The 18,855-nt window shown below is 38.0% G+C and overlaps 1 protein-coding gene across 7 annotated transcripts in view; it reads right to left on the bottom strand.

Moving 5' to 3' along the window:
• LTBP1 (latent transforming growth factor beta binding protein 1) overlaps positions 1–18,855 on the bottom strand; it is a 193,926-nt gene that overhangs the window by 89,914 nt on the left and 85,157 nt on the right. For 6 of the 7 annotated variants that reach the window (XM_030499517.1, XM_030499515.1, XM_030499516.1 and 3 more), the window contains 2 exons: positions 15,658–15,935; positions 3,436–3,538 (listed from right to left, as the gene is read on the bottom strand). In XM_030499517.1, coding sequence (XP_030355377.1) covers positions 3,436–3,538; positions 15,658–15,935 — 381 coding nt within the window. The remainder of the gene's footprint in view (positions 1–3,435; positions 3,539–15,657; positions 15,936–18,855) is intronic. The other variant, XM_030499519.1, reaches the window with a different exon arrangement.

Raw genomic sequence — 18,855 nt, 5'->3', positions numbered from 1 at the left:
AGAAATGCACTTTGTCTTAAAAGTCACCTTCTGTAGAAGCCCTCAAAAATGAAGATCTGTTCCAAAATGTTGTTTTTTGGTTTTCAGTAATACTGAATAATCCATAAACTTACAGACATGGGAGCCGTCCCACGCCAAGACACTTGACTTTGCAAGAACACAGAAGCCCTGACTGAGCAGTGTCTATTACCCAAAATATGCAAGTACATCTTTACAAAGTGACAAAGTGCTATTTAAGTCCATGTGAACAAGACACACACAAACATATGTACATTGTTAAGTAGCTGACTGAGGAGAGAAGAAAAGTGCCAGCTAATGAGACTGAATTATACGCACAAATATTTTGCTGAAGTGGGTTTTGCAGAGGATCATATTAAATGCAACCTGATTACGTATTATTATAAAAACAGGTCAATCTTGAACAAAGCTTATGAAGCATAAAACCATAAAAGCAAAAGGAAGCTTGTTTGCTTCCAAAAACTCTACCATAAAGATGGTAATACCAATTTAGTGAAGTATCAGAACAGGTCAAAATTACACGGGACTATTGTGGGACTAACATTGCCTGCTGATGCACTACCATGAACATCACTTAACTGATAACTTACTAATAATTTACTTGATTCCCAAGTTTTTCAATCCAATAACATACATATATATGTATAAAATATATATAAATCTATATATAAATATATGCATACTCTTTTTACCACTGAAACATTCTTATTACTGTAAAAACAACAAGCAAAAAGAAAACTCAAAACCTTGATGAAATAGAAATCCTTAAGCACCACTCCACACTTTGATTAAATCTAGTAATAAATTTACACTTATCTTTGGAGATTGCTTGCTCTACAGAAGCATAACACTTTGAGACTGATATGAGGCTAAATTTGACACCAATGCCCAAAGGATACTTAGGCCCAGATCCTAAATAGACTTGAAAGCTCCAGTTGTGTGCGTAAATTCAAACTGAACATCTATAAAACTGTAAGATGTTGCAAGACCACTTGAACTCCTGCAAGACTCTGAATTTACCACCTTAAGTTCTTAGAATTCTGAAAATTCACCATTTGCATCCATGCAAAATTGCCATAAGTCCTGGCATGATTGAACAGCATCATGCTCAACTAATTGCTAAATCAAATCTAGACTGAGAGAATATATATACATCTATCAAAGCTTCCTGACAGTTTCAGTGAATATTCTTGAAACACACACCTACCAAATCATACTCTTGATATAATGTAGTGGTAGATGAGAGTGTATTTTAATCTGGAGAAAACAGACAGTGCACCATCTCCTCCTCCCTTCTTAAAACACTACAGTGAGAGCTCCCACCTAGAAAGATGAGAGATGTATCCTATTACATCTAGGAGAAACAAACCCTTACTTTCCAGGAATGTTTTAATCACAAAGACAGGATTATTCCAAGTGGCAACATTCTCTGTCTCCTCTTGAATTTGTACAGCTACATTCAAAAAAACAATTCCAGATTGAGCCAGAAAGCAGGAGCAAGCATGACTCATACCATAAGTAATTAAGGACACTGGGAAAGAGACTGTCCAGTCCTGTTCCAAGAATTGTTTCTACATTTTAAGGTTTCTACATCTCCTCATAGGTATAAAATGCAGATTAGAAATTCTTCTGGCAGATAAAGGAACACTCTGAATTGTCCCATCTTGAGTAAGTGTGCTAGTCATTAAGCTTTTATCATCAAAGGACAGTGCTCATCCCATTAGCATTTCAAAAAAAAATTATTCTTACTCAGTGCTTGGAAAAAAGCATGGTGGAATGAATTCCTTTCAGGAGAGGCCTTAGGGTGAGTTCAGGCACTTCTCCGGACCTGCCTAGAAAGCATCTGGGGACCAGAATTTCAGACATGGTTTGTCCCAGTGTTTCCCCGTTTACTTGGTCTTAACATCATGCCAAGCATGCTGGCATTAAGCAGCTGCCTGACCAACATGTCCATTGCGGATTCCAGGCTGAGATAACTAGTATTTTACCTGAGCTATGAAGAACTAGCAAATGGGCTTCCTTTTGAACCAGACACCAGAAATTTGCGTTAGTAGTTCTAACCAGTTTTTGGCTGAAGCACATCTCAGGCTCTCATCCTTTTTCTCATGGCACACCTACATCCACTAAGCAACATTCAGCATGCCCACATGCTTCTGACGAACAAGACTTTCATTTGTACTAAGATTGCTACACCTTTGGAGAAAGCTATAAAATTAGTACATATTTCACAATTCATACACCAATACAGAATGCATGTCTGCCAGAAACTATATTTATGTTACAGGAATAAAAATTTACATACCCAAGTGTTTTATTAACTACGGCCCTGAAAGACCCCAAGGAGGCTTTGTTTCAGAAGTGCATCAGAAGATAACCATACTCCAAAACATGAAATTGAAATGCTTCATAAACTAGCAGACCAGACTGAGTCAGCACAAATTTATATCAATCTCCCACAGAAGAAACAGTCAGAAGTAGGAGTAACAGCAGGTTTTCTGCTAGAATTGTATTTACATCCACATTAAGACTTATGGACAAAAATATGCTTAAAAATAAATAAATAAATAAATCAAATGCTGAACACCTTTCTAGCATTGCTATCTGTACGAGTAACAGGGGCCTAGAAGACCTAGGTAAGAGGACTGAGACTCCCTGCACTATTTTTTGCCTGCTAAATGCAAGTCAACTACATCTGCAAAACTGAGATTACATTATCTTTTCTCATCTTTCATTTAGTGATGAAAATACAACGTGACAGAGAAGTATTACTATTCCTGTGCAATAGTAATGTGATTCACCAAGTTTAAGAGACTAGCTTCACCTATCATGTAAATAATTTGAAATTTCTCTCATTATAATATAATGTCAAATCATAACAAAATTGTGCAGAAAGTCTTTGTCATTGCCTAATTGTTGAGGAAGATATTTCAAAAACAGAGCAAAAAAAGTGCAACTGACAATTTAGAGCCTGGAAAACTTTGGCTCCAAACTTGAAAGTTCATCTGCAGTCCCAAGAGGTCACTGCATTCTCTCCAAGCAGTAACTGGCGCCTCCATAATTTAACATTTCTGTGCAAACTTAAAAAAAAAATAAATCCAGCTGGAAAAGGCAGGATGATTCAATGTCATTATCCTTTCTGCACTGAGAAACCGCAACAGTGCATCGCTGACTTAAATGAGAAGGAAGGGAAAAAAATCCCAATGACGTGAACTTTGCTGGCTGCACTGAATGCCTTCATATTGTAACTCTGCTGGCATGCAGGAGAATTCCAGCTTTCTACAGCTTGCCCCTGATCAAACCATAGCATATTCTTTTTACTATGTGCCTTCTCCTACTCCCCTGAAAAAGGAAAAATACTTCTTGAGGGAACAAAAAGTCACAAACTGATCCAGAGAATAACAACAAAATACCACTTACATGGCTTCTTAGGACATTTCTGGCATTTGTTAAAACCCCAGGAAGTACCAACGGTTCCACAGCAGTCTTCTTGCTTGGAAAGGCCAGGAAGTGCTTTGCCACACTGGAATAGTCAGGTAAAGAATATTCTGGTTAGCAATACTGTATGATGCTCACTTCCAATGTAATACTCTTTTTCAGTCATCTTGGGTCAACCTCTTGCTGAGACACTGGAGCTCTCAGCTAAACTTAATTAGTGCCCATGCATTGCAATGGCTCTTTACACAGGCATGAGTAAATTAGGTTACATTATCATCTTTCCCTGTGTCAACTTCAAAAGGAAGAGAAAGAACAGTATGATATAGGAATGAGTGAGGGTATTTCTAATGTAATAACTTGCCATTGGCACCTATTCCCTGCATTTTTCCTCATAAAACCATGCTCGTCCACTTTTCCAAAAGCTGTATAAATTGTCTCAAATACCTAATTACTCTCAAAGACAAAAAGTACGACTGACTTCTATACTGTTATTTCCTATTAAAAAGCCTCAACTTCCTGCCAACTTCTGTTTAATGTTTAGGAACACTTACTGAAAATTACCAGATTATAATGACAGATTCTGCTGCCCAGACACTGAAGAAGGTAACACAAATAAGATGACCAAAGCCAGTTACTGATGTCTGTGTTATTCTAAACAAGTGTCTCTTTGCCCATGCAAATATTCCTATTAATCTTGTAATAAATTCTGAGGTCAGTATTCCTCTTTTCTTACTCCAATCAAGAATATACTTACTATGCTTTTTATTTATAAGAATACTATTTTTTGGAAACTTACACAGTACTAGTTATATCATTGACTTTCGCAATTTGCTTTCATTTTGCATGGTAAAGAAGGCTCAAATCTATTTCTGAGATGCAGACATTAAAAAAAAGTACATCTAAACTTGTTAATTAAGTATAAAATAGAAGTGCACAAAGCGCAAGAGAAGTAGACAACTGCACTTAGTAATATTGTCAAAGCGAATGCTGATGCAAATTGCAGCAAACAATTCAAATGTGCCAAAGTGTGAATCATCAATACGGAGTGAGTAGATCTTCCCTAATCTAACTTTCCTTCCTGACAGCATATAAACCTCTGACCCAAATGCTCACTGCTGCTGAGCTCTCAGCTCAAGATTGCTGGCTTATCCTATGGAACAGGCTATGGCCTTGTGGTTGTTTTCACTTCAGCTGGTAATCTGGTCACTCTGCATTGGGCACGAATGCACAGGCACAGATACCTCCAATCTTCCCACAATGTTTTAATCATATTGACACCCATGAGTCAGTAGAGAGTTACCCTGTGTAGCTTCACAGTGTGACTACTAACAGGATAGCAGGCTACCCCACAACGTCAGGGCTCTGACTCATCAGAAGGTCCCCTCCTTGCACTGGGAGGGGTGGCAAGGCCTCATCCCAGCCATCTTCTCTGCCTCTTTTTCCATAGATACTCCCCAGATGCCTCCTGAAATATCTCAGCGACAAATTAAAAGCAGTACCACTTCACTGTTTAAACATCAAAATGTAAAGTGCAGCCTGCAGCAGCTCAGCACTTGCTGCATGTGAAGCTTAGACACCTGTCAAGGGATGTGTGAGCAGCTGGGAGCATCCTGCTCCAGTAAAAGCCAGCCTGTCTTGTGAAATGTGTTCTTAGCACCAAGGCAACTTAGTGAAGTTACGGTGCACCTCTGCACATCACCCCAATAGAAACGGTTAGTACCGCTTCTGCTTTGAGTGACACATGAACAGCATAAAGAACACAGTGGCCAAACAGGTTAATAGAGACTGCTCAGTTATTGCGGAACTTTAGGAGTCTATTTTCACACTCCTGTCTGCAGCGGGTCTTCTGACATTTTCCCATGTTCCAAGAGGTGAGAAACAGTCATCACCTGGATGGTATTTGGCTGTGTTAAAACCATAAAGTAATCTAAGCAAGTCCCACCTCTCAGATGCAGGTCTAGACTTAGCTACGTGAACATGCGTCTTTCAGGCTGTCTTGCACTCCCCTGTCTTGGGTACTGGCTGGATTAGTACAAGTTTGACCATTTCTTATCAATCAGAGCCTGTTGAGTTCTGTTTTGAAGCAGCAGCTCTTGGCCTGGCACTTCACAAAGGCCATCAAGGTGCACAAACAGGGAATTCTGCTCAACTCCCTCTGCTGCAGCAACTTGGACGTTTCCAAAACTGGAACTAGCTCTCTCAACTGCCTCTGGCTAGATGATGCACAGATTTTACTGCATTACCAGAAGCTCAAAAATCTTCTGGCTAAAGAGTATTCATCATTTCTCTTCCAAGTGGCTGTCCTAAAACCACAGAGAATTTATGTTGCGTCTTTATACAATCCTGGTTTCTCAGCTTGCATCTCATGTGAATGTGCTCTAGGAAGCACCATTTTACTTTATAATCACAACTACTCAGTTTTATAATTACAGCTGCTCAGTTCCTTTTCTAGCGCTGGGACTGCTACTTCAAAGACAGAAAAGCCACTTACTAAAGTCATACACTGTGGCTGTTTTTTGAGTCAGCTAAACCACTTTGCACTTGACTCTTCTCCCCACCTTGTGCCTCAGTTTTACAACTCTCTTCTCTCTCAAAAGAAGTAGGAGGAATCAAGGCTGGTGCTGCACCTCCCCTTATGATCTCAGAAATGGAGTATTTGGGCAGCAAGGCACATTACCTAACACCCAGCATTTCTCTGCAAGGTCACAAGCCTCAAGGACACATCCCAGCAGCTTGTGTGTGTCAAGGCAAGACTCTACTAACATGAGAGACAACATGCCATCATGAACTGGTTGGTTTTGGGTTTTCTGTTTTTTGGGTTTTTTTTCTTTTTCCCCAGAGCAGAAAAGGTGTCATTTAGTAGTAGTAAATTAAAAGCATATAAAACAAAGAAGAAGAAAAAAAAAAGAGGAGGAAGATGGACTACAGCCCACTTTTAGTTTAGGTGTGGTGCTACAGCACTTGCACTCTACTGAAAATCATGATCTCTGTGGTCACAACTTTTTCAAATTTCCATATAAAAACCATGAGCAAAAATAAGGATGCCAAAGTCTGAGTCATCTGGCAACTGTGGTTTGTAGTCCTGTCAGTAAAAACTGGCAATGATTAAAGCTGCTGCTCCCACTGCCTCTATGGTGAATTAAAGCTTGAAGAATCAATGATAACTTGGTTAATGTGTAGATCATTGTAGAAACTGGCCAGGGAGAAAAAGCAACTGCCACATGGGGCTCCTAGTGGTGTTAGATCTGTGTAATTTTGAAGCTATGCATCAGAAAAAATGACTGCTCTGCAAAGTCCTAAGCCAAGCAGAAACAGAGTTCATCTATGGCTAATAAACCTCGATTTCTCTAAACCTGTATTAGAAGTATATCTATCTGATAGTGCTTTAGATATTTCAATACTCATGGCACTGCACAAACCATTTCCCAGCCAGCTACAGTTTCTTAAGATGCTACTCCTTTTCACAAACCCTAAACGTCAATGCACCAAAGCTATTTCTACAGATCTCAAAACCTTTAAGGTAATTCCTATCCACTTAAGAGTCTTACACACTTCCTACTACTGAGAACAACGCATTAGTTCTTCAGACAGTCTGTTCCAGTCTCTGAGTCAAAAGTGACTGGAAAAGTCCTTGGGGGAATCCATAACTATTTTTAGTTTGTCTCACCATTCAACACAACTCCAATACATAAATATGAACCTAAAATAAGCAGGGAAGCTAAAAACAAGCATACAGCTCACACTATGCATGAAGATGATGACGTTCCCTAAGCATAGGTTTATACTTTTCTATCCATCATCCAGACACATTTTAAACTAATCTAGCCTCTATTCCTGAGGGCTTCTGGAAAAGAGAACAGATTTCCATGAATGATACCTCTGTCAGAAGCTAATGATTTAGAGATAATTCTTACTGGTTCAGAAGGCAAAGAAGTCATGAAGGATTGGTATAAAAGAGCTCAACTGTGCTGAAAGAGGCTCAGCAGTAGCAGCAGTATGAGGCACACATGGTACTGCTATAAAACAAAGTTCTTCCTGGGTAAAGCACTCACAGACACTGAAAGTATTGTTTCGAATCCACATATTTTTCCCCATGCATGCCTGGGCTTCTATGCCAATATTTTATATAACTGAAGGACATACTGAATATTCCCACTGATAGACTAAAGTTCTGGCTGAACCTGTGATGGTGCACAAAGGCCACCCCAAGCCCCATCACGTCTTTGGTCCTCTGTCCAGACCCCAGCCTCTGCAGTATCTCCACAGTGTTGGAAAGCTTAATAGTGTTGGAGCTGTGCACTGCCACCAGGCTTTCATGTGTTCTTCAATGCCAGGGAAAAGGAAGAATTATATCCTCAGAATCCCTCTGCTAAGGCAGCAGAAGAAATTTATTCAGTTCCCTGTAAAGTGCAGTAGGGAGCCCAGTCTGGCCATTAGTCTCAGGGCAACTGCAGAGGATTCTGGCCGAGGGACCACAACATTTCCTGGGACTCCCACTCCTGTGTGACCCATCTACAAATCCCTGTCATGAGCTGTTAGTTAAAACCACAATACAGGCATAAATAAAGGAGTGTCACATGATTAACTATGACTGAAATTGATACGTGCTTTGCCTGAGTTAATAGCTAATGACTCTGGGATTCAGCTCAAAAGACTGCATTTCACATACCACAACAGCAGAAGTGAATGGATACACTGTTTAACTTTCTGTAAACTATTCAACAGGCACAGACCTTGGATTGTTGCTTTTTCTTTTTTTCCTATAGGCACGACAAACAGAATAAGAAACCTCAAACTTAATAAGCCGTATTACTGAAGCAATTAACAAACATACTTAATTAGCTTATTGACCAGCTGAATTACAGGTTGTTACAAATGAAGACTATTATCCCATGAAGCACTGGTTCACTAACAGGCATTGTCTCATAAGCAGAGGAGAGAAACTTAAATACTTCCAGACTTTCTAAAAGAACTGGTAAAGAATTTGTTTTGGCTTTAGCAGAACATTCTTCGTAGGCAAGTAAAAATTATCCAGCTTTCTTCTATTTGAGTAATTAAAACAATGTTTGGTGTTTTTGGTATCTGATACATCTTTAATCTTCTGATATTTCAGGGTATTGGTCTTGCAAAGAATCTATTGTGAATGAAGCATTAATCCTGCAAATGAATCCGCACTGATTTCTGACAGTCTATTTGTTTAAGAACTTCAGAAGCCAAACCATGAGCTTCAAGGAATTCCAGACAGTTATTTTATGAGATGGTATTTTTAAGACTATTCTAAAGAAAAAAAGTTTTAAAACTGCTCTAAGAAAAAAAAATACCAGTATGAAGCACTACCATACTTGTATCATTTTTCCTGCCTAAGGAATATGAATAGGGAAGTTCATTTTATACACCTGTCAAAAAATGAAAATACCTGACATTTACCTCCGTAGGAAATGTTTTGTTAAAACTAAAGTTCAAGAGGGATATTTATACAGTTGAATGAATGACTTCAACTAGGACATTACTACTGTCATTGCCTCCAGACTACATACACTACGATCACTGCATGTAGTAGTATCTATACCTTAGGTTGTGTATTAAGAGCTATCAACACATTTTGCTGCTGATTTTTAACTCAAAAACTTTGATGCTCTTGTTTAATATTTCCTTTTCATGAAAAACTCAGTGATTTAAACCCAGTTCCTAAAAACTTTCTGCATATTCTCAAAGTTAAGTACCTGATCAGTGTGTGCCCTTGTCTGAATCAAGTTAAGTAAATGCAATTTGCAGTCAGAATCTTTATCACAATATTGTGTTGACAATTTCTGACCTTTTCCAGCTGCCCCCTATCACTTGGCTTATTTTGTATTCTACCAAGTCTGACAGCACACAGAAGGGTGTTGCTCAAACTAAAACTAATGTTTCCTGTAAAAGACATCACTGAAACACATTAGTAAATAAACTATTTCCATGAGAATTTATCCCACTAAAGCTACTGATCAACTAACATCTATTTATCAAGCATACTTGTTACTTATTAGAACTAAGCAATATTTGAAACATTTGAATGCATATGTGTTTTGATCACGCTGAAAAAATGGATAGCCCTTATAATTTTCAGTAAGTCTTTACAAGTATTAACCATTAATGTTATTCAGCTTAATTTTAAAAAATATATGTAAAAATACGCTTCTATTGTCTGCTATAGCTAGTATGTTTTTAATACAATTTTCCAGAGTATTACTATAATACACCAAATTTCACCTTAATACCAGAGCTACTCTAATTCAGGCACTCTTTCCAACAGAACTGTACCAAGTACGGATGTTTTCTGCAACAGCTTTCAAAGTACTTTGCAAGGGAAGCAGAAAGCATTATTTAGCAAACAACTGAGAACTAAGGAGTGGGACATATTCCCCAAACACTGCAACCTGGAACTGTCCCGAATTTAAAATATCCCAATAAAAAGGAGGGATCAGAGACAGTAATTTTTAAATTCTTTCAGTGATCACTTCAGAGAACAGTCCAGCCTCTCTCAGCAGTTACACAGCACAACCGAGGGACAGTGAGGAGCAATGAGCAAGTGTAGACAGACATGACTTCTTAGCCAGCTTCTCTTCTGGACATTTAGGCATATGTTGCCTTCAGCCAGATAAGCAACTTCAGTATCTGTCTCTCTTTAGAATAACAACTCTTTTTTAATTTTGTTCTTAAATTACAGATGCCGAGATCACCAGAAGGCTCCTTTGGTAAAACCGATACTCAAAAATAACTGCTGAAATGAACAGCATTACTTGTAAATCCAGACAGAAAGAAACTGCTTTAGAGAAATTTGGAAATACCCGCTTCTCCGATTTCTTGCTGCTTGCAAAAAAATGCCTCTCTCCTTACAGTTAAGCAAATAAAGGGACAAATCAATTCTGAAGGAAAAAAAAAAAAGTTACTTTTTAGTCAAAATACTGAAATGCAGTAACTATATGAAAACACATGAATATCTTAGTAAACACTTCAAAGTGATCTTGGCAAAAAAAAAGTTAAGCTTAATTATCTTTACATTAATTTTGACAGATGGTAGGCATCTGCATTCTTTTCTCAATTTAAGTGAAAAGTAATCATATGCAAAATTAACAGAACTCAAGATTACCAACATAATCTTTACTAGGTGCACCACTGACGCTGTAGAAGTATTTTAGGAAATAACAAAATAATCTGTGTCATAATAAAGGTATTTTTAGTAGAATTAAAATAAAAAGCATTCAAAGAGGAGGAATTACAGAAGAGAAATATCATCTTCTTATATGCTTGCTTTTTAAATAGGATGTAAAGAATCTGTGGTCTAAGATGACTGACTCCTTGGATTTCAGAAAAACAGGACTACATGGCTGTACAGGACGTTGCAGGACACCACACCAGTCTCCAGCTTTTGAAGACACCATAATACACAGTGCTCCTCAGAAATTTACCATTCTCCATCTTAAGCGGGATTTTTCTACCCTACTGCTTCCATTGTATCTGTTTCCCAACTTCAAGTGTCTATTTTCTCAACATAATTTTCTATAAAAAGTGCAAGCTTAGGTAAAGGTTTATTTCCTATGTTTTTATGACAAAAGTTTCTGGCCTGTAGCTTAACTTAGTTTCTTATACAGCCTACAAAAATCTTTTTGGTAGTAGGAAAGCATTTGATGAACCACAGCTTTTATAGGACATATATCATAGTAAGCTATCACGTAACATGGTAAGCTATCCTGGCGCATTCATCATTAACATCTCCCATAGGAGAAATAATTGCTAAGTGTTCCACTCAGAGAAAATAGAGGCAGCCAGGAAAAGTGAATTGACTTGAGTAGAAAAGAGAACTATCAAGAACATTATTTGCATCCCATATTGCTTTTAAAAAATTGAAACATTAATACTACTTTTACAGTTGCTCTTTTCACTGTATTTCCCAATGCTGAGGACACTTCAGAAAACACTCACAATTAAGCAACACATACATACATGTGTATATGTATTTATTAAAGCATAGATCTTTATTCTAAAACTATGAAATTTCATTCCTCTAGCCCCTCTCTCTCTCCTCCTGTCCTTCTAAGCTTGTAGACTGGCATTTTCACACATCACTTACTACACTTTCCTCATGGGCATGAGACAGTACAGACAGCTGCATGAATAGGAGGTATAGAAGAATTGTGTTGTTAATTAGGAGTGATTGGAGGCCTGAGAATACAGCTAGATTCTTCAACTATTTGCACCAGAATGTCCTCCGAGCTTCAGTTCAGGGTGGCTCCAGCTGCTGACTTTAACATTGTGCACACTGTTGGAAATACACTGCAGAAAATACGCCTCTGCTCTCTTGGGATTTGAGTATAGCAACCACCCTACTGTTTTTGCAGGACTACTGTTTTTGGATGAGATACATTAAAGGAATTTAACTAAGGTGGGGTGCAGAAGAATGTGTTGGGAGTTGAAAAATATTCCACAGGAATCTTTGGGAAGAAACCCAAAGTATTAAAATCAGAGGACCTATAACTGAAGACCAGCTGAAATTCAAGGAAGAAGGAGAAAACAAAGATGGAGAATCATAGAATGGTAGAGGTTACATACATACAAAATCACAGCAGAGATTCTAATACCAGTTTTATCCTGTGCTTATAGCCTGGACCAAAAGTAATTTCAGCAAAGTCTTTGTTAACTTGCTTGATTTGCCTACAAGAGGCCACAGAGATCCTTCCATCAATGTGCTCTATAGATGCTAAAGTCCCCTCTGATCCTGGGACATTCAATAAAACATTTCTGAAGCCAAACATACAATCCATCCCACCAAAAAAAAAAAAAAAAAAAAAGTATAAACACTGATGATTGCTGAAAATTAGTACAGATATTCAAATTAACCACCACAGACTCCAGAAACGACTTGTGACACATTACTACTCATAGGGAAAGCTCAGTTTAGCATACTGTCTGAACAGAGAGAGAATCCTCACGTTTATTAATACAAGTATCAAAGAAATGGAAAACCAAATTCTTTTAGAATTCAGATTCAAATCTGAAAGGTGAATGAATCACTTAAACCTATATTTATGCAAGGTCTTAATGAATGCTCTACAAAAATGCCACACTACAATTCCAATTCTAAACTGAACCATTAAATTAAAACAAAAGGTCTCTGAAATCCTTAATATGCTCTTCCCTAAGACTGACACTGAAAGGATCAATGAAATTTGTAAAAAAATGAGAACATGCATTATTCTAAACTAGGAGGCACAACCTTTTCTTGGGAGGACAGCAAACACACATTTTTCCAGGGAACAACTGAAAAAAAAGAATAATTTTTAGAAATAGGAGACTGAACTTTTAGTAGGATTCCAAGTCAGGCATGAGGGCAATGCAAGCTTATTTTCCCTTTTCTCCCCCTTTACAAGGAGCATGTTACCGTCTTGGCAAGTGATTGTTGAGTAAGCTTTAGTTTCCAAACCATTGTAATGTGAGGGGCATGCACAGGACACCGAAAGTTTTAGCTATGTCATTTGAAATACCTCACATGTGCATGTGGCAGAAAGAACAGGCAGGGAATTGGTCAAGCATAAGAGCCAAGAGATAAAAGATGCCAAGTCTAAGACTGAGGAAGAAATTTTGTCTTGAGGATGATAAGGGGGCTGGAGCACCTCCCATATGAAGACAAGCTAAGAAAATTGGGGCTGTTCAGCCTGGAGAAGAGAAGGCTGTGTGGCGACCTCATAGCAGCCTTCCAGTATCTGAAGGGGGCCTATAAGGATGCTGGGGAGGGACTCTTCATTAGGGACTGTAGTGGTAGGACAAGGGGTAAAGGGTTTAAACTTAAACAGGGGAAGTTCAGGTTAGATATAAGGAAGAAATTATTTACTGTGAGGGTGCTGAAGCACTGGAACAGGCTGCCTAAAGTGGTGAATGCTCCATCCCTGGCAGTGTTCAAGGCCAGGTTGGACAGAGCCTTGGACAAAATGGTCTAGTGTGAGGTGTCCCTGCCCATAGCAAGGGCGTTGGAACTAGATAATCTTAAGGTCCTTTCAAACCCAAACCACTCTATGATATAAGTGCAAATAGAAATACAAATTAGTAATAAACAACTATTAATTATCGTAATTATTTCCAGAATTTTATGACTGCACATTATAATGCTGTATTGGCTAGATCTCTCATTCTTAGGAAACAACAGAGAAACGGTTGTTTGATACAGGTAGTGCTTCATTTGTCATGTAAAATCCATGAACTTTCATTTGAACATGTGCTTCCACACTTATTCAAAGAACAAATTCACGGTTTTACTATTCCTGAAACAGACAAGGATGAAGAGCTCATCAGTATAAATTAATTCTGGATCCCAAATGAAGCATTTAACAATTAGTGAGTACTAGCCTTTAATGTTCCATTCACAAACTTCACTCTGCTCTTCTAGACACATTCTTGGGGCATAATAACATTTAAAATTTACATCTCCCATTGCACTTTTTTCAGAATAAATTGTTTTTAAACACCCTTACATGGTGATCTAGCATGAACAGGCCACACCACTTCCACAACACTGACTTCTGAAACTAGAGTTTATTATGTCACTAGTAGGAATGCTACAATACCCTGCAGAAGCCAGTCACTGAAAGGGAAAGAGAAAGAGAGAAAACATTTTGCAGAAAAAAAGTCAGTTCTTTGGAGCTGGCAGAGGATGACAGATGAAGGAACTGTGACTTCAGACTGAGGTTCCAGAAGGTAACTGCTATCACTACCTCGGGATCTGCCACCTGTGTTACTCTCAACCTGCTTCTGGCTGCATCCTGCTTCTTCCTGTTCCCCATCACTGATCCTCTCCAACACTCCCTGCCCCTCTGAGTGAGGTCTTTTCTTCCTCCTGCACTCCCCTTCCCCTGCCCCCTTTTTTTTTTTTCCAGGGCGTGAGTGCTGCTTGGGAGCCATGAGAAAGTTTCCTTGCCGTCAGTTCTAACGCTTGGCATCACAGCATTCGCTGACAGCTAGAACAACGCTTATAAAGGACGTTTTGCTCCGGTTATGCATTTCAGGGACGCATTTCATCATGCTCTGTGCAGGTGAAATCCAAATATTTGTGGAGTATATTGGAAATACATTTTCAGATGCTTGAAAATCGGCTAACTTTGGGTTCATGTTACTGGAAGGACCAAAAGCAGAGTAAGCATTTATTTTGGAATAAATTTAAGTTTCTACTTCAAAGTATACAAACGATCCAAATCTTCAACAAAAAAGTCGTAAATTATTTTTTTAACCTGAGTAAAACAACATATTCTCTAACATCACCCCTAAAAAAAACCCCAAGTGAGTGATTTTACTAAAACCTCCCACAGAATTTCAGCCTGAGGCCCACATTCAGCTAAAAAACAAAAAAATAAAAAATAAAAACTCAATCTCAAAAGTTAAATTTCGGCAAGGTGAGAAGCAATAAATCACAGGGTCTGCTAACTTTTTAACAGTCTGTTCACACATGCTTTTTTCCCCTCTCTCTGTATATTTACATGGATACGCAAAACTGATAACGCTGTGTCACTTATTAAAATGCTTTCAAGAGCTGAAAGATGTGCCATTTTGAATAGCCAAATGTAAAAACTGATGTGAACATATTTTAAACTGAACTCTTTTTTTTTTTTTTTTTTTTGCTCTAGCAAACATTCCATTGGTTTTTCTGTTTTTTTCTACCCCATTCAATGGTCACATTTCAACAGATTCAAAATATTAGCCAACAGTACTGTAAAACATATGAAGTTGTTGAATAGGAATTTCAATGAAAACTGCAACTCCTGGAAAAATATTGGCTGTTGAGATACACATGCAAAAAGACTCATTAAACCAAAGGACAGTACAAGCTGCGGAAGATGGTGTAACCTTAGTTGCTCAATCAGGAAAGATAAAGGTAGGATTTAAGTAATGTTTTTTTTAATTTGGAGAAATAGCTTATAAACAGAGAAGTTAGAATAGGCTACAATAACTGAAATCAGAACGTCAGGGATCCAAGTCCACAGAAAATAAAGATATTAGCTTGAAGGAAAAGGATGTTCAGAACAATGTTGTCTTGTAACAATTTTAGTCTCAAAATCATTTTCTTTTGGAAAAGAATAACAAATGTGTCCTTTCCCATGGATGAGTGAAAATTTTTCTTTCCTTTATAATATTGTTTAAAAACTACCTGTCTCAAAAGCCTGAGCACAATTTTCTTACCTGTGTCCCAATAGTCTCTTGGAAGCAGCGCCCAAGCTGACTTTTAACTGAAACAGGAAACATATGAGGAATGGGTTGTTGATTTGTGTAAGTAGTATGTCCTTTCTGGGTCTTCTGATATGGAAGACCTTGGTAAGAGACCTGTGGATGTACTGGCTGAGGTACTTTCGCTTTTTGTCCTGTTGATGTGCTGTCAATTCTTGAAACTTGATGGATCTGAACTGAGGCTTCAGGGGGATGTTTCACATGGATATTCACTATGTTAGGAGGGAACTTCACTAAAATAATTGAAGGAAAAACACGTAAGGAAAATTGGTAGTAAAATATGTCAAAAAAGGTATCTTAGGCACCTCTAAGACATTTATTTTTGTACATTAGAATTTTTACAAAATGTCATAAAGGGAGTGAAATATAAATGAAGCCCAAATTTGGGGGTTAGACGGAAGGATGAAAGAACACATAGACTCCTATTAACAAAGCACGAAAATGAAAACTGCGCACAGGAAAGAACGACATTATAGAATTGTAAAAACTGCTACACAAACATGGATGCCCAAATTGGCTGGTGTGACATTAATATTTGTGGTCATACTGTGTAATAAGAATCCCATTCAAAGTTCCAGAATTCAAACTCTAGTGGGTTATTTTTGGATATATAGTAAGCTTTATTATCTTTTTCAGATCCATCATCTTTGTCTGGAACAGAGAAGCAGCTTCAGATTTCATCTCTTCACCTTTATATACCTGCCAAGTCCTGAGTTTGCCCCTGAAAGAGTTGCCAGCAACTCAACCATCTAAAATCACCACTCCCTTTGCTGAACTTTGAATTCAGGATTTGGCACATAAAGAGGGAGGAAATGTTTTTCAGATACTTCCGTTTTTAAATACAGTTGTAGTTTTAAGTCTGGATATATAGACTGAGACCCTCCTGTCAATGTCATGTGCACAGAACTGTTTCTGACCCTCAAGCCTCTTTTCATTGTATGCCCTTTAAACATGTAACTTAAATTATTAAGGGGGGAGAGACGGCAGGTAGGAGAGGTGTGTACAAACTTCTATAGTTTGTAAGCTGCATAACAGTTAGCATTTACTGTGTCTGGCTGGCTGGGTCTCTCTGGTCAGCAAGTACTGCACAGACTACTTCAGGCCAGCCAATCTGTTAGACCTAACACCCCTTCCAAACATCAAGAACCAACAAATATAATCTGATACACTTTCTCTGTAATGCATACTGGATTGTTGAGTCTTCTGAATTGTTTCCTTGCCTCCAGGAGGCCAGACTGCTCTTTGGAACTTGATTTGGCTTCTTAGGAACTTGATTTTCAGTTCTTATTTCAACCTCACAGCTTCACTTCCCAGGAAGTCTATTTAATTTATTTAGGTGTTTTAACATTACATTATTTTGTAGAAATAGCTTTTGGTTTTCATATTGCTTTTATTTCTCTAGGAACATTTTCAGTTTTAATTGGTCTCACACAGGAATTCCTTAAAAGAAACAAACTTATTTTTACTCTGCCCCGCATTGTTTTATTTATGAAAATATGAAAAACATATTGCAGACGAAACATCAGCAATAAAGTAGCAGAAAGTCGCCAAAATGTGGCCGCAGGGCCTTAATGGCTCTTCAGATCTTGCCCGTAGCAGAAGACAACCTTCACGCAAAATTTATGCTATATGAGTTCTGTTACAGGTACACCCACAAGGAAAAGATCTGGTGTTACGAGGAGCAGCAGTAAGGCCCTTCTTAGGCTATTAGACTGGTTTTGCATAGTCTGGCTGTGAAAAGGACAAAACTCACCCCAATCTAATTATTACCATACATTTTTATGTATGAAGATGGATCCCTTCAACTAGTTTCTCCATCCAACTGATAAATCTACAAAATATATTAGCCCTCAAGAGAAATCACTGAATTGCACTGCTTTAATCCATTAATCCACCTGGAGATGTTCAGATGCTTAAAACATCAAATTTAGGCTGGTTCCTCCATGTAGTATTATTACCACAATCTTCTCCAGGTCTTGGATCATTGCCTAGATGTGCTGATTATTTTTTATTTCTGCCAGCCATTTCGGGATAAAATGTTTTATTCTTTCCTTGAAAGAAAAGAAACATTCCTCTGTCAACAATCCAACATCCGCATTTGGGCATGTAAAGAGAAGAAAAGGCATTGTGACTGCTGATGGTTCTGATGAGGACTTGAGGGCCAGGAAAAAAAAAATATTTAAGAGGTCAGACTCTTCAGCAATGAGAAGTCTTTTGTGTGTTTTAAGACAGCAACTCTAAATCTGAAAAAAACCCTGTGTCTTAAAATTAGTCTTTTTTATGGTCCACCATATTGTCTAAAATGATTTGATCAGGAATGAAATAGTCACAGAAATAAATTGCTGCTCTGCTATGTGTCTAGGTAATTATAAATTACATTCTCCTTTCCCTCTCGCCCCCCCCCTTTTTTTTTTTTGTCTTTTATAGTCAGAAAAGTTCTGGGTAGCTTTAGGGCCTAATACTGCATCATGTCAGTGGAAAATATTTCCCAATGGACTGTGTAGCAGTCGCTAGAGAACAAATCCATTGAAAAGATGGAGCAGATACTTAAAAACGTTTATAAAATATTGCGTTTCCAGGAGAATACTGTCAACACTTCCTTCACAGCTGTGTCCCTTTCTGGAAACAGAATTACTACATTAGATTACATTTATCACAAACACACAAATAGTTTGGCCTCTTAGCAAAGTTATTCAGCAACCAGTTGCCAACAACTGAGCCTCCTCACATCTTTCTCCCATATATTTTGTTTTTACTCAGACGTAACAATCTTGGAGAGGTAACTGTAAAATCACCTTGACAGGAAAGAAAAAGCAATCTGGCAGTTCAAACCAGAATTCAAACTTTCTTTGCCTGGGCAAAATTCAAATAACATTACAGCTGTTTCTGATGCCCTGCCTTCTTCGCAGCATTAGCAGTAGGAAATCCCTACCATTTTAATGTGATATTGTTATCTGACCTGGAAAGAATGTTCTATTTAACTGAATCATATAATGGGCTATCTACATTAAAAAGTTCACCACAAAATTAACTTATAGTCTCTACCAAGTGATATAACAAAGATAAACATGGATTGTAGTTTTAGTTTTACATTGATTTATATTTTATTACGTTGAAAAGCTTTGTCTCTTCCCTCCACTAGAAATCAAAAAA

This window comes from Strigops habroptila, chromosome 10 (genome assembly GCF_004027225.2).
Source record: "Strigops habroptila isolate Jane chromosome 10, bStrHab1.2.pri, whole genome shotgun sequence".
Classification (NCBI taxonomy): Eukaryota; Metazoa; Chordata; class Aves; order Psittaciformes; family Psittacidae; genus Strigops; species Strigops habroptila.
Note: the sequence above shows the minus strand (reverse complement) of the source record. Positions and strands in the feature narration are given on the sequence as shown.